Consider the following 17,150-nt stretch of genomic DNA (forward strand, 5'->3'; position numbering starts at 1 on the left):
ATAAAACCCTGACACTGAAAATATGGTACACATGTTGTTATTCTATTTCATAACACAACTCTAATAAATACTATGATATGAATAAATTTGGAACACACAGAAGGTTCATTGTCAGTAGATAAAAAAACAAAATATAGATATGTAGGTCGCAGTTACAGGTCTATTAGCTACAGAAGGCGCGTGCACAGTACTCATACAAATGCATTTTTCATATACAGGCTGTTATTTATATATTTTATTTCAACCGATCGTGTAATGTTTTTAAGATCTATGATATAATTTGGGTGGCATATTTATTTAATATTTTAATACGTACCACGAATAAAATGATAAATAGCATTTTTTTAAATTATAAGTAAAACAAACGTACGTATGCAAAAATTAATACGAATTAAAAAATGAGAAAAAAATATAGGATATAAATTATATTAAACAGGAAATAAGTGATTTTAAAAGTGTTCGAATTTTGATAATAATGCAGTCCTTTTCATTATTATGTATAGACATTCTTCTTTGTCGGCTAGTATTAAGTCCCGACCGTTACAAATATAATAAAATAAATTCGCAAAGAAAGCGCTACACTTTGTTGTTTATTTGCTCACTTCAAATTTGTTTACTGTTGGGTGCCTAGACCATCAAAATATTTTTTCATTATTTTGCATAGAATTGTTTGTCGGCTTCAGAATTTTGTAGCTAAGTCAGAACTTGTCATAAATAATAATAAAATAAACTTACAAAAAAAATATTGCGGCGATCTTTGGATAATGCCGCAGTACATTTACACCCAGAAAGTCTACCCGAACCGGAAGTGTTTCTAATCTAAATAAATACATTGTTCATTTTATAATCTTATTTTTGAATTTCAATTTCAAACTTTTCTATTATAAGACTTTACTTTTACTACTCTACTACTAAACGTACTTCTAGTTTTACTAACCTTTTCTGATTTTCTTTAATTCGTTACTTCTTTGCTCGTTTTGGATAGTCTTCTGTTTCTATACAATGTCGTATCATAATTCTTCTACGCCACTTAATTCTCCATCACTTGAAGAATCCATATATTCGCTATCAGAATATTCTACTTTTATAATGTCAATGAAATTGTCCGTTAAATTATCGAGTTTTGGTTCCAGTTCAATAAATTTTTCTTCATGTTTCCAAGATTTTGTGAGCTTCCAAGATTTTATCAAGTACAAACTCTTGATGATTTTGTTTATTGTTTTTTATTATAGGATATAGGTTGTGTCGTTGATGGCTCCGATATTGAAGGTTGCGATGTTGGCGGTTTATTAGCCACCACAAATTGATTTCGTACTTCACAAACAATTCGCTGAACACTTCTTTTAGAAACACCAGTCGCTTCCGCAGTTGAAGCATATAAATTTTTCATAAAACTATTTCTTTCGTCACTTTCACTATTCAATACACAATCCATGAAATAGTTGAAAACATTATACACAATTTCGCGAGATTGTCCCGTTAGTGTTTTCCCAGATCCAATTTTATTACAAAGCATTTTATTATCATATATCCACTAATTCTAATGAACTAACTCCAATTAACCAATTAGCAAACAATATAAGAACGCGTTACGTCAGTTTGTGGGGGTTGATCGGTGACTGACCAGTGAAACTGGAAAAAATCACCCTGTAGTGCACACTTGATCACTGAGCAAAAATCACCGAGCAATACAAAAAATAATTGTTGTTTCTGTCATGCTCGGAAAGTGGGTGCGTATGAAAGGGACCAACTGATTGTCCTAGAAAACAGATACAAAAAATCTTATTCATATCTTCACGGATACAATATACGTGTTTGTATTGGTACGTGCCAGCTTTCGTTGCACGAGCTATAAAAGCAGTGATAAAGGGCAGCATGTATATTTGATGCGTAGAAAACTAAATGTGTACAACAGCAAAGGTCGTTTGAATCAGTTAGTGACGACGGATCATAACAGTTTGATTAAAACTAATAGTGGTGAATGTAGAACGGAGATTTTTTAACTTAAACTATGTGATCTTTATGAAAACTAACCGAATACGGATTTCACATTTGACAATAAATCAAAATGTATTATAAAAATAATTAGTGATAATTGAGGATATTTTTAAACTGAGTCATAATTAGTAGACTGCCATATTCAATGAATAATCCATTTCCGACATGTCATTAAGAGAAAGTTGCATCACACCGCAGTTGGAGCCGACGATAAACTTGACCATGTTGTCGCCGTTCACAGCTGCACTATGATGAAATCATATTGTAGAGAAAATGTTTTAGAGTTTTCGCGCGAAAAAATATTATTATGGGGTCATTCATCGTTTCAGATGTGTAAAAAATAATACGAGCAAAAAAACTTGGCTAGACACGCCGCATATCCGATGTAATATTTTGTCGACCGACTTATGACGGCCTCGACCATTTTCGATGCAGTTCAAAATATTTCGTCAGAAATTCAATATGTACAACGTAAAAAAGTGATATCTGATTATGGGGCATAAAACTGAACATTGGCGATTATTACTTACTCTGTTGATAGTTGCATGGTTATTGGGAGAAGGCTTAAAAAAAAGACAGAATTTTCTCTATGCAATATATATACATATATATGTATATATATATATATATATATATATATATATATATATATATATATATATATATATATATATATATATATATATACATATACATATATGTATATATAAAATCTAATATAAATCATTGGAGAAGTTTTTATTTTTCTATTATCTACATACCTAAATACAAACAGTACATAAAACGATTTTACCAGCATTGTACATACAAATACATATCCATTTAAAATTATCGCATTTCCTTATCGAAATACAGTATATCGCCTTTGTAAAATGTTTGCACTTAAAAGACTTCCTCGATTATGTACATATGTAAGAAATCGCTTTTCCAAGATATAAATACTTAAATATGTATACTTATTTTTACTTTAGATAAAGTTCCGAAAGATATTAAAATAATACGTATTGAATCTGGTAATAGATAAGAGAAAAATGCATAGATTGAATCTGTTAAAAAACACAAAAGCAACTTTTTTAAAAGATTAACTACCAAAATAAGATTTGAAATAGGAGTTCTAGATTACATATTCAAAATAAAAGTCTATTAGTCTATTAATAAAAGTCTAAAGTCTATACGTCTATAGTCAGAAAAAAGCTTAAGTTGTTATATAAATTGTTGAAGTCTTTCTCTTTATAAATTATATTGTTACTTAATTTCCATTTACAAACATATCATGCCACCTCTCGTAAGTATTTAAAATAAATATGTCTTAAAAAAATCCCTTCAAAGATACTCCATTAAAGGCAAGGTAGTAAAATGCCTGTCATGGTCAAATAGAAGCCGATTAAGTACTAAAAAAACATTAAACGTGTATTAATACATTAGGCCACCGTTTGTAATTGGCCTAATGTATTAATATGTATATATCAAATAACAAAAGTTGGAAATCTTGACATGATAAAAAAAAATTGAAGCGCGTCAAAATAAATTTTTGACGAGTCTGCTTCTATTTTGAGTATTCTCGTTTTTCAATGGACTAGAGACAGAAGTGTAATCGTTTCTGCAAATAGGAACGTCTAGAACTAAACTTGGGTGAATTTTCATATAGATAGTGAAAACACAACACAAATTTGCTACTAGTTTGGGTTACAAAAGTGCACCTCGTGTGACGGAAAGCCATTGACCATTCTGTCGCCGGATTGGAACTGGTCCAGTCCACCCCACCGTCTTTCGAAGTTGAACAAACGGCGTGGCGTCGTGCTGCTGGACACGTCATACGAAAAGACAGCGAGCAGTTCGAGAGATGGCTGGTCTGTCGGTTCAAATATTTATAGCCGAGTGTAGAATACGACCTCGGTCTGGCAGTTCGGGTTTCCTGCAAATCGCTTATACTACACGTGCAACGGACTCTTTGTGCCGATGGTCTATTTATAAAGTAGCGCAAGCAGGAGGGACAATTTGCACCAGATGCGCAGTTTCCGCATCTGGTATGCAACTATTTGTGCAACCGTCGCAGGAGGCATTACATGCAACATCAGTGGAATAAATTTGCAATAACAACACTTGACTGTCAAATAGCATTTCTCAGAAATAACTACTCGTTCTATTAAACATTCGATACCCAGAAGTTTTGCCATTTTTTTCAAGACGAAGCGCGACGCTTAACATTATATTAGAAGTTGAAATATAATTATGTACTTCTTTTTCTCTGATACAGTGAGTTTTGGGAAAACACAATATCAATAGTGATAACATTTAAAAAAAATCCTAGTTATCAAAAAGTGGATATTTCGGTGGGGAGGAGGGTGTCATTAAAATTAAACTTTTGAAGTTTTTTATTTGGTTTTAAATGTATGGATGTGAAACTTGGACATTGAACGTCAAATTGCTACACAAAGTCCAATGCACTCAAATAATTATGGAACGTTGTATGCTTGGCATAACGAGTAAAGACAGGAAACGGAATACGTGGGTGAGAAGTATAACAAGAGTAGTGGATAGAATGAAGAGATTGAAATGGCAATGGGCGGGCCACGTGGCTAGAAGAATGGTCGGAAGGTGGACAAAACATGAGTTAGAATGGTACTTGAGAGAATGCAAAAGGGTAAAAGGAAGACCGCAAGGAAGATGGGTAGACGAAATTAGGAAAATGTGTGAGGTCAGATGGATGAGAGTTGCGCAAAACAGACGAGTGGAAGCGTGTTGGAGCAGCCTTTATCCAGCAGTGACTGGTGAATGGATGTAGATGATGATGATTGAAAAGATACACGATACTTTGACTAAGTAAATTTCACTAATTGGCCAAGTTAATTGGGGCTAACTTAAAAATATTGTCGTCTTTCAGATGAACGCGATGTTATTGCTACTATGCTTTATGATGTACATGTGCATTTACATAAATTATCGTGAGCATTCTACTACGTAAATTCACATTGAAACTAAAAATAAATCATAATATATAAATATAAAATTATGACTAGTTCAATGTTAATTACGACTTGGGATCGGAATTCGTATGAACGCTTATCAATATTTAATACTTGGGTTATAATTATACTTTCAACTAGTGTATTGCACCTATTATGAGGAAGATTAAATACATATCTTCGTGTGTGATTTGAACAAATAAACAATCGCGAGAATAGCTGCTACCTTTTTAGAAACTTATACATATTACAGAACGTGTTTTGGAACTTAATTATAGAATTAAAAATCAGAGGTAACGTAAAAATTCCGTGAAATTTTTCCTTGTGCGGTTTTTCTGACGGCTCTCTGGAAAATTTAAAATGTAAAATTGACGCAATTTATATTTGTGGTTTTATTTTTGATAGGTATAATTTCCATCGATGAAAATTGTTCAGTTAGCACAGTTTCAAATTAAGCTGAATAAACAGTACAGATAATATGAGCATATGCTAAAACAAATGTAATAATACTCATATTGACACTATTATGTAAATATAATTGAATTTAAAATACACCATATTAACAATCTGAAAAAAAAAAGATCAAGGAAAATTCAAAAATTGTTTGAATCCAATCTCATTGCACCGGATGTGTGAAGAAGCAGAAATAATCTAACGATTTCACTTAATTTCAAAAAACCTACTTGAAAGGAGCTCACATCGAAATTATTGAAAGATATTCAAATGTACATATGTATGTAGACCAGTGGTTCTCAAGTGCGGCCACGGTGGCCGCATGCGGCCACTAGTGGATTTTACTGCGGCCACCAGCGACTTAATACTAAATAATACTAATATTAAAAAAAAAATTAAATATATTTTAAAAACTACAAAAAAGTAACAACAATAATATTATAGAAACCATGCTCATCATTGACAAACTAAAATTATAGCAAAAAGCCTTGTGACAGAAGTTGAAAATGACAATTTTTCAATTTTATCTTCTGTTAGTGATTTCATAGATAAGATGACAGAAAAAACTTCAAAATTAAAATTAAAACTTAAAATAATAGAGTGTCTTAAATCTCTGAATCTGGAAATTGATGAAAGGTTCGAAGAATTGAATATTTTTCAAACTGTTTCTTTTGTATCTTCCCCTTTTATTATGAAGACAAATGAAAATTTCATAGTACTATAATTGATCAAAATCATTTTCAGTATTGAGATTAATTAACTGGGCTAACGTAAAATATGCATTATTAGAAATTAGTCATAATCAAATACTTAATAACCATTTTAATAATATTTCGGTTCAAAAATTTTGGTCGGAAATATATGTTGACAATGAAACAAACCAATGTAAAGATTTGGCAACAATTGCTTTATTAATATTGTCTATTTTTCCCACTACCGTCTATTGCGAAAGATCATTCAGTGTAATACACTTTATTAAAAATAAATTTAGAAACGAGCTGACAGACGCAAACTTAGAAGCAGCAATGCGGCTTGCATTGGAAGAAAGGAGTATTGAGCAATTTCCATTTGCATTATTATTAAATAAATAGATACCAAAATGTTAAAATTTCTTTTATTTTATGAATAAATTGATCCACTTTTTTTGTAACTTTAATTTATTTGATTAAATTTGGTGCGGCCACGGTAAAATTTCGCCTGAGAACCACTGATGTAGACGAAGATGGCAAGGATTTGAAAATTGCGAAAAAAATATAAGGCACTATTAAAAGCAGCATCACGACTCTCCCGAATGAGTAGCCTTATAATCCGGTTTCATCAATAGTCACATAAAAAATTCAAGCCGTCTAAAAAACACAAATAATCGAACTGCGATGCAGTTACATCAATCTTTAAAACAGATTTCCCAACATAAATTGTATCTAATTTAATTTCTATTCTGTTCACCGCAATTGGAACATGTCCATAACAAGACTTCGTATCTGTACGATAATTACAATAATTGTCAGTCAATTTGCGAAGCACACGCAAAAAGAGGACTTCGAACGTTCAAAAATTACCAACATCACCGTTCAAAAGAATACGGATGGAAAAAATTACAAACGTACGAGTACATATGTGTGGAATGCGACATTGATCACCGATGAACGAAAATTAGAAAAATAAAGATGATAGACGAGACGATGATATCAGATATCGAAGAGCTTGGATTGAGTAGTTCGGCAATAGAAAAGGAAGGTTCAAACGGAAGAAATACGGATCAAGTATTTTATTGCATGAAGTTCAATAAATCCATTAGGTACTAACAATAAATTTGTTTATGTCATCCGTGTTGTTGGCGATCTCTTACTGCTCTGCATTGTAGACAAGTGCAAAATCATCTCCTGCTTCTTATTTGTCCACCATGATTTAAGCCAATCTAAAGCGACGTCGTGCAAAAGTTATTGCGTCGCTCTTTTGTGTTCCGCAATAGTTATGGGACTGATCTATTTATCATATCGTAGATATTTCGGAAACAGCAGCAGCAGCAGCGTGGACTCGTGGTTAACATAAATGCTTTTGAACACAGTGGTCACGGGTTCGAGTCCCACTGGTTGCTGCTGGTCAGACCTTGGATTGTGACTCCAGGTCGATCGTTTCTTATCAGAGTTTGCCAATTAATCTGATTTTTATTGAAACGATTCCAACAAATTGGCAACATTTACCCATTTCTCGCAATTTCGCTGATTCTGTTCTAGATTCTTTCGCTGATTCTGTTCTTTCGGTCGGCTCTAGAATTTATCTAGTCAATCGATTGCTAGCAATTAATTATGTATGTAATTACTAGTTAGGCAGTTCGATCATAAGTAATTACGCATAACTAGTACTACTAACTTGCTAGCAATGTTATCTTATCTTATCTTTTTTTAAATCTGCTAGCAAACGATCGACTATACTCAGTGCCGGTTTTAGTAAGTTAGGGCGCCATTCAATGCGACGAAGGCGCTTTACAATTTAAAATTAGAGCGAAAAAGGCCCTACAAAATTTTAGATTAGAGGGCCAAAGGCGCTTATATTTTCTAAACTGTATACATTTTCACACATATCTCTGGAAGATTCTAACATTCACGTGCAATTATAATCCTTAAATAATTCCTTATTATCTGACACACGATTGGAAGTGAAAATACCAAGTGTCAAAGCAGTTCTTTATTAACTTGTTGACGTTCATGATTTTTTAATTACTTTATCTGAAACTAAAAGACAGGATCCAGGTGTAGCTCATGAAGCAATCACATTTGCGGAACAATTAAAAGATTTCTTGTTCCATTAATTGTTTGGTACGATGTTCTTTTTCAATTAAATTAATTTTTTATTCTTAGATACAACATAGTATCAATGAAAGAAAGATTCGAACAGTTGAACAAATATTCAGAGACGTGGGGTTTTTTGTGTATTTTGTAAATAATCTACCGGAAAGAGCCGATCTTCAAATTAAGCTCACCGCGAATTAAAAAATCAGATAATATTAGTAACGAACTAAGCGATGAACCTATTCATTTAAAAGCTTTTCTTTCAAATAAAGTATTAAATTTTATAAAACAGCATGATTTACAATAATTGCATCGGAATATTTGGGTTGCTATGCGAATTTTGCTGACACTGTTTGAAACTGTATCAAGTGGTGAACATAGTTTTTCGAAACTTTAAACTAATCTCAGGTTTTCGAAACTCTAAGCTAAACTAAATTCTATTGATAACTGGCTTACCCCGATAAAATAAACGAATTTTTGTTATTAATCCACAAGAATAGTCGAAATATGATTTTTCTTTTTCGTTGAAATGGAATTTTATATAATTCTCATATAAAGACAATTTAATATATTATCCCTATTAATTCAATTCAGATTCGTGTAAATACGAATAAATACTATTACGAGTTTTTAGCTCGGAATTTTACCGATTTAAAATTAAGCACACTTCCGATTAACCCTTTTAAACGAAAACAAAAAAAGTATGTCCAGAACACTATCCCAATAAACATATTTCAATAGAAAATACTCAATATAAAATAGGGAAAATATCCCAAATGAAAATACGTACGTTTGACTTTTGATTTAAACTGGACGACTACTTAGAGAGATTTGAAAGCTGAAAAGTACTACAAATGAAAGATAATATACCCGATTATAGATTACAATATTCAATTTTGAACAGGAAATTGGCAGATTTTGAGACATCGACCGAACACGAAGATATAGAAAAATCGCGCGATTTAATAAACACATATATCTCCGAATCTCTAGCCAATCCACATTTTTTATTACCACATTCGTGTTTACTGGGCATAGATCTATAAGAAAAGTCATATCTCGTCTCTGAACCATTTTTCGTGTCGAACAGTGTTATAGATTTTGCTGAAAGAAAGGCTTCTGAATTATCATTTTATTTTCATTTAATTATAATTTTATTTTTAACTCCACCTGGGATTGGGAAATCTTGTTAACCACTTTGCTGCCGGTCCCAAGCTTGGAAAAAGTGGATGGAAACCCATTTTTAAAAAAAAATTCTAGGGGGGCTTAGAAAAAATTGCCCGGTGGCGCCATAGGGCAGCGGTTTCCAAACTTTATGCAACTACGCCTCCCAAAAAAAAAATTTTTTTTCCGCGCCTCCCTACCTTTTATTTTTTAATAGATTTAATAGATTAAAAAAAAATTCTGAACACTACAATAGACAGAATAATAAAAAGGTTTTGCTATAACATAAATTTATACGATCACCTTTATTTATTTTTATATTCAATTAATAATTAAACTACATACGTTCAACACATCAAAATTTAGTGCGAAGGATGTTGTTGTTTATTGGCACAAAGTTTATAAAATCTTGGGGGGGCAATATGGAGAGTGCCACTCGTAACTCCTTTTCAACTATTAACCTGGCTCGATATTTGGTTTTCATTGCAGCTAGTGCCGAAAAGCCCGTTTCGAATAAATAAGACGTTACAAACGGTAGAAGCACTTGCATTGCTTTGCAATAGAAAGATTCATACTATCCACTAAGATTCATCCAAAATTTAATTATGGTTTAATTCTGAAACTTTTGTTTTAGTGAGCTATCGCATGATAATTCTATCAATTTTTCTTTTTCTATGGTTGTCAGCTCGAATTCGTCTTATTCATTATAGTTAAATGGATTCTGTATCCACAAAAATTTTGAGAAATCAAGGTCTTTGAAATAATTGGAAAAATGCAGCACTAAACCATCCAAGTGGTCAGTAAAAAGATTTTTACTTTCTTCAATATTGACTGTGGCCCAGAAATCTTTGGAAAGTGAAAACATATCCAACTCATTCTTTTGTAAATTCGATTTCCATAACTTCAACTTTTTAATGAAAGCTTTTACTTTGTCTTTTTAAACAAGTGGATGTATTTGTGATCCCTGCATTGCTTTATTTAAACCGCTCAATTTTCGAAAAATTTCAACCAAATAGGCAAGTTCATGTCTCTTCGTTTTGATTTTCTTCGAGAAAGGTTGCTAATTAAATGTGTATATAAAAATGAAAGAAAAATAAAAATAAACATTCATGCATTGAATTTTTACTGTTAAGCTACGTTATGAAGTTTTATTTATTTGTAGATATTATGGTATGAAAATTATATTTTTATTAAAAAGTTTTGGCGCCTCCCCTGGCAATAGTCCGCGCCTCCCTGGGGAGGCGCGGACTATTGCCAGGGGAGAAAATAGAGAGAAAATAGATTTTGGAAAAATTGAAACACTTAAATTACTCTTAAAATCTATAAATCGATCTTCAAACCGTTTCTATAAAATTTAATATTATGAATACAGTTTTCGATCGGAAAATTCTGATAGGTATAGTTTTAGACAAATCAGAACAAGGAAAATGAGTAAAATGGGTGATTTTTACTAGCCTCTTCTTATTAAATAATTCCAGTTTTGTTTCAAACGATTTAACATGATAACAAAAGAAAAACGAAAAGTTGCTTTTTGCATTTCATTTGGGTATTAACTACCTGGAAGCTATACCTCAATAGAAATTGTGAAGGAATTTGACCTTTTTTCTTGTACCACGAACAGGTCAAAAATTTTAATAATCTTAAAAATTTTAGATTTTAAATTAGTTTTTAAAAATCAGGTCAATTTATCCTGAAGCCGGATGAAAATCTCTCGCGGACCGGTTCTGGCCCGCGGGCCGTAGGTTGCTGACCGCTGCTCTAGAGCGAACCTTCTAGAAATGGTCAATTTCTTAGAAAAACCATGTGTTTAAAGCAAGATATCAAATATAGCTTGTAAAAAAATGTCCTTTCTAAGAAATTGACACTAGAGATCGGCTTTGCGCGGTTGCTTTTCAAATAACAATAGCCTGCTCTATAAGTGTTCAAAGCAAGAGAGCAAAAAGCATGAATTTTTTAAGGAATTGACAATAGTGCAACATTTTATTGTGCGAAAAGCATCCCACCTAACGCCGATTTTTGTTTATGACTATAGGGTGATTAGGGCATGAATGAAAAATTACCACAAAAATCATGAAAGATAAACATTTACAATACACGTTCCAACAATGCTAAGTGCAAAAAGAAGTTTACAGTAGCCATAACGTTTTTTGTTGTAATTTTTTTCATTCTTGCCCTAATCACCATCCAACCAATGGTTAAGCCACAAGTTATGACTAGACTACAGCGATGGCTTGGTGCTCTTTAAATAACAATAGACCTCTCCATTCGTCAAAAAAGCAAGAGCAAAAAAGCAAGGTTGACAATAGTGAACCATTTTATGTGCAAAAAGTATCGTCCGAACTGGTTCTGACTAAGGATAGGCGTTCGGTTTCTAATTGGACAAAAAAATGGGTTCACCATTTTCAATTTCTAGTCAACCTTTTTTTTTTTTGCTCTATAGCTTTGTAGGCCAATAGTAATCAACCCGCTTTCCTGAGAAATAGAACCCGAGCGCCGTAGTCTAGTTATGACTTTACCATTGAAAATATACATACATATGTATGTATGTATGTACACCGCACCGAAATAGTAAAATTATGAACTGCGTTGATAAGAAAATAAATTAAAAACAAGGCCATTTTTGTTTGTGTAGAGAATATTGATTTTTTCCATCTTTAAATGTATATAAATATAAATAATGAAATAGTTTGCTTTGATAAAGGCATTTCACGTGATATTACAGTGGACACGTTTTTCCGGCGAAACCTATCGACCTGTCGATAATTCATACATATATTTATAAACGCAGCCAATTTTCATTATATGATAGATACGTCATGTGTCATAAAAATAACTCTAGCAACGAAGATAATGTAAGTATTGCACATGTGGTGAGAAAAAGCGTTGCAAATTCAAAGTCGTAATATAAGCTTGTTGAACTCGTAAAGAAATATTTGAGTTTAATAACTACAATATTCATTTTATCTCAAGATGGCCTATTCCGAATTCTTGTCCTAAGACGGGCAATAGTAAATTAAGTATAACCCAGGAAGATTGTTGCAATTACTGGTCAGTAACCAGCATGTATTTGTTTTATTATATGTACATTAGGCCGGAGCGAAAAACGTGAATTTTGGGTTTTCATAGATGGTCATAGTGGAAAACTTTCGTTGTATTAAGGCAGGGGTTTCCAACGCCGTGCCCGCGGGCGCCATGGCGCTCGCTGACTGACTTGTGTACGCTCGCCACAATTATATTTTAACGAGTTTCTAAAATACTTATTTAATAATCTCTCATTTTTATCTTCTCTTCATTTGCGGTTGCGACCGCTGCATTGATCGGATCGGGTTTGGGTTTGGGAAAAATTTAATTCTTTAAAATTGGGAGCTACAAAGAAAAGACAAACATTTACATATGTAGCTAAAATGATAGGTTCTGTAATAATTTAAAGCAAAACTGGTTTTGTGGATATTAGATATGCAGACGCAGTCTCTCGTGTATTTCCCAAATATGTCATTATTTGTCAAGCACCTTCATGTGCTTCAAAAACAGTTTGAAAAGAGATTTCAGCGGTTTACTATCATCGAGCCAATGGTCTCTTTCTTATCAATCCTGTAACTATGCATAGAAATAGTTGTATATATTGCAGAGCTTGTTCAAGTAAGGACAGAATAACTGGATTATATTATGCTAAAATCCTTTACATCAGATGAGGATTTCTGGAATACAGTGGACAGAAAAAAGTTTATATTCTTATAAAAAAGCAGAAAATAAGAATATATTTTTTCGGTTCCACATATCTTTGCAAATCATTGTTTTCAAACATGAATTTAATAAAATCAAAATATACATATGTATATATGTATATCTCGACTCACCGATGGAGTATCTTTATGATTGTTTACTAACAGGAATATCATCACCCTCTCCTAATTATGAGGCACTGGCCAATAAAAATCAATGACAAATATCACACTGACTTTCGAGATTGATATTATAATTTTTATATAAAGATAACTTTTCAGCCTCCTCCATTTCGATTTGTTGCCAAAGCTTATTATTTACTATTGGTTTTACCCGGTTTCGCTCGGTATTTATTATATAAACCGATTAAACATGGTTAATCTTATAGTAAAGCTTCATTTGTGTTTTCAAATCCAATCAGAAATGATTTATCCAACCAATAGGTATTTTCAAATACCCATGCTATCTATGTCTTGATACCAATTTCCTGGAAATAATCCCGAATCTAAAAATTTGAAAGATGAAACTTTCATCGAAAAAATGAAACTTTCTTCTAGGATTTTTTTTAGTCGATGGAACCTTGCAGAAACTGCATTAGTTCATTTTCGTGATAAAGAAAACATCTCCAGACCATTTGGGTTGGAAAATGCTTTACTGTCTTCTGGTTACATTTTTCGTTGTACCTCTCACCTAATTTTTCACCGAAAATCGCAGGGGCTGAAGGGGTTAAATTTGGATTCGTCAGAAAATATAACTCCAATTTTCGTATAATTTCATTAATTAAAATCGGATGTTTTTAATTTTTTTCATTGATATATGGATTTTTGCCGATCTCCGAGTGTTAAGGCTGGCCGCGCACTAGGCAGCCAGGCTGCCGCAGCCTGGCTGCCGCAGTCAAAATTTTGAGCAGCCAGTTTCGGTAGCCAGAGTCGACGGCCTGTAGTCACCCTTCCGTCAAGCGATATGGACGTAGAAGAAATAATTCTTTACCTCTTGTTTCGTAAGAAACGCAAAGCAAAGAGAAGATTTTGGATTCATCCTCTCACACATTGTATTTGTAATTTCTTCCCATCTTCGTCTTTTCACATCCCGATCACTATATTCTTCTGAAGACATATCCCATATTGCCTTACGATTTTCGATATCCCGAATTAGATTTTCTGTAACGAAACTCATTTTCAAAAAGAAGTTAAAACTAGTTTCGGAGCGTAAAATACTTCTGGCTGCTACGACAAGTGCGCGGAGACTGATGGCAGCCACATACTAGCCCGTCAATTCTACCTTGCACGCTCTGGCTGCGTGCAGCCAGCTGGCTGCCGTGCAATCGTACGCGATCTATTGGCTGCCGCAGCTAGGAATTCTTGGCTGCCTAGTGCGCGGGCTCCAATGAGCGACCGTATGTTAGATTGGGTGCGGCAGCCTGGCTGCCGCATCCTGGCTGCCTAGTGCGCGGCCAGTCTTAGTCTAGCTTTTCCGAGTCGCCTTTTTATTGTTGAATCACCGATTTTTATGGAAAATTAATATGGTACCTTTCTTATTTCTACAGCAGTTTTTAAATCGCTCCCGTTTAAAAACGGCTTATTGGCGCCGTCCACACACACGATATCTACTACCGATATTTGCAATATTTTACATATCCAGTTCCTAAATAGCAACCACAGGTTGCAATATGGGAACTGAATATGGAAATATCGTATGTAGATATCGTGTGTTTGGACGGCGCCAGTGAGCGATCTTGCTTCTCAGATATACATACATATGTACTACATATGGACATACTTCTTTTCAGTCCAGTCCCGTTCTTACAAGCTAAGGTTTCAGATTTGTTTTTAGTTTTCAGTAATATTGACTGTTCTTTTGACCTGCTCGTGATGTTAAAAAAAATTTCAAGATATCGCCTTCACGATTTCGGTCGAAGATATGGCTTTCAGTGTTCATTGGTTCATAGGGTTCAAGGAACATTGGTAATAGACTGGAGACGCGCCGATACTAGTGTTTAAAATACATCCCACGTAAGATTTTTTTATTGTGAAATTACCGTATTTGTATGACAAGATGAATAAAAAAATAAACTACTTAAGCGGTGTTTGAATTAGAAAAATATCTTCGAAAGTCAGTATAACTTATACATATAGGCTGGCGCAAATAATTTTTATATTGTTTTTTTTTATGAGTTCCTTTGAGACAGAACGTTTTTTCCAATGAAAGCCGTTTCCAAATGCTAAATTTCTGTCTTCGATGTACTACTTATACGATACATTAGGTATAAATTCCGTATGCAAAATTATTACACATGACCAAATTTGTTCAAACTGGAATCCAATAAGATTTCTTTTCATCCGGCTATCTACATACATTTTGTTAATTCCGAATCGTCCCATTTACCAAAAAGTTTGGGAGCCCCTTGTTTAGAGTTTACCAAAGTTACAATTATTTTTTTTTCAATGATATTTGTGTGTGTGTGTGTCCTAACGCTCGCCGAACATAATGAACGAATCGATAAAAATCGATAAATTAATTTTTCGACGAGACGACTTTGTCGCGACTCGAACCGATCACCCCAAATAGCCTGAATATGGGTCTAAATTGAGCTAATGGTCACTTGCATCACGCCAAATCCAATTCTTCATTTCGCCTTTTTTTTTAAACATTAATTGAAATATTCCTTCTCGCCATATAAAAATACGTAATTATAATAATTTTATTTAGCGAGGTTTTGAACCATTTTTTTCTTTTCATATAAAACAATTAAATATATATTTTTAATTGAAATTATTGAAATTAATTTATATTTTAGCGATATTTGAAAAATAAAATTAATTCCGGATCGCGGGGTCGAGCTGGGGTCCTTGGGCTCAGAACATTCACGCTAACCATTAGACTACGGTCTCGATAAAAAAAATGCTCTAAATTACGTACATACGCTCTAAATTACGTACATTTTTCTCATATTTTTCATTATTTTCATATTTTTCATTATTTTCATATTTTTCATTTTTTTCATAATTTTCATTTTTTTGTGCCTTTGTCTTTCCGAAACCAGTCGATTCCATATCTTTAACTTTATTTTTATTCGAGTTTCAATTTCTTTTCTAAACCACCCGTTGAAATCAACGGGCCCTACACTAGTTTATAATAAAACCTATAAATCAAATTGTGTTTTTTCGCTTATATCACGTTACGATATGGAATGAGGTCGTCACAATGGCATTCTTTCGGATTAAAACATCACGTAATGTAATTAACGAAAACTATGAAATTTTAATATAAATTTAACTTTGTATATATGCATATATGTATGTGTACACGTGAAAACGATTAACAATATTGTCACTGTGAATGTTTGGCGCGCTACCCAATACCAAACATTCTTGTTGACATGTAATTAAAGCGTTCATCATATCGAAAGTGTCGATTACGTCTACTTGACGTGATTGGTATTTAATTGAAGTGGATGATTACCTCAATTCGTCCGAGTAGAGAAGATGAGGGATGGCTGTGAGTACACCGGCACCGTCACCAGTGTCATTGTCACAGGCACATGCACCCCGATGTTCCATACGCAGTGCCAAAGTTTCTGCATCTCGAACGATCTATTGAGAATTTAAAGACATAAATTAATATATAGATATCATTAAAGTAAAAAAATATCGGTAAAACACAAAAGAAGTTCCAGCAACAGTGTGTAGTTAGTATGGATAGCAATTTACCGTAAAATTTCATAAGCCGGTAAACGGTAAATGATTTTTCGTACTACTGGTATACCGGTAAATGAAAAAGTTTGTTTTTGTGAATTAGATAACTGAATGTGGTTACTTTTTCTAAAAACGTTAGCCTAGATTGAATCGTAAATAATTAAAAATAAATCTGAGTTCAATAATGTCATATAAATGCATTTAATAAATTCGTAAATAAATTATAAATAAATTTTATATTTTATTTTTATCCAATCATTATTTATTTAAAGTTTGGACCATTTAAAAGTTTCGATCATAATTGACACAACCATCTGATCGCACTTATTACGATTTGGTTGGTCTGTTAACAGTTAAGA

General features: G+C 33.1%; 1 protein-coding gene across 1 annotated transcript in view; it reads right to left on the reverse strand.

The window, feature by feature from the left end:
- Nucleotides 1–17,150, reverse strand: part of LOC143918439 (uncharacterized) — a 48,954-nt gene that overhangs the window by 20,900 nt on the left and 10,904 nt on the right. Inside the window, exon 3 of the mRNA XM_077440379.1 lies at nucleotides 16,559–16,689. Coding sequence (XP_077296505.1) covers nucleotides 16,559–16,689 — 131 coding nt within the window. The remainder of the gene's footprint in view (nucleotides 1–16,558; nucleotides 16,690–17,150) is intronic.

Source organism: Arctopsyche grandis, chromosome 1 (assembly GCF_051622035.1).
Source record: "Arctopsyche grandis isolate Sample6627 chromosome 1, ASM5162203v2, whole genome shotgun sequence".
Lineage (NCBI taxonomy): Eukaryota > Metazoa > Arthropoda > Insecta > Trichoptera > Hydropsychidae > Arctopsyche > Arctopsyche grandis.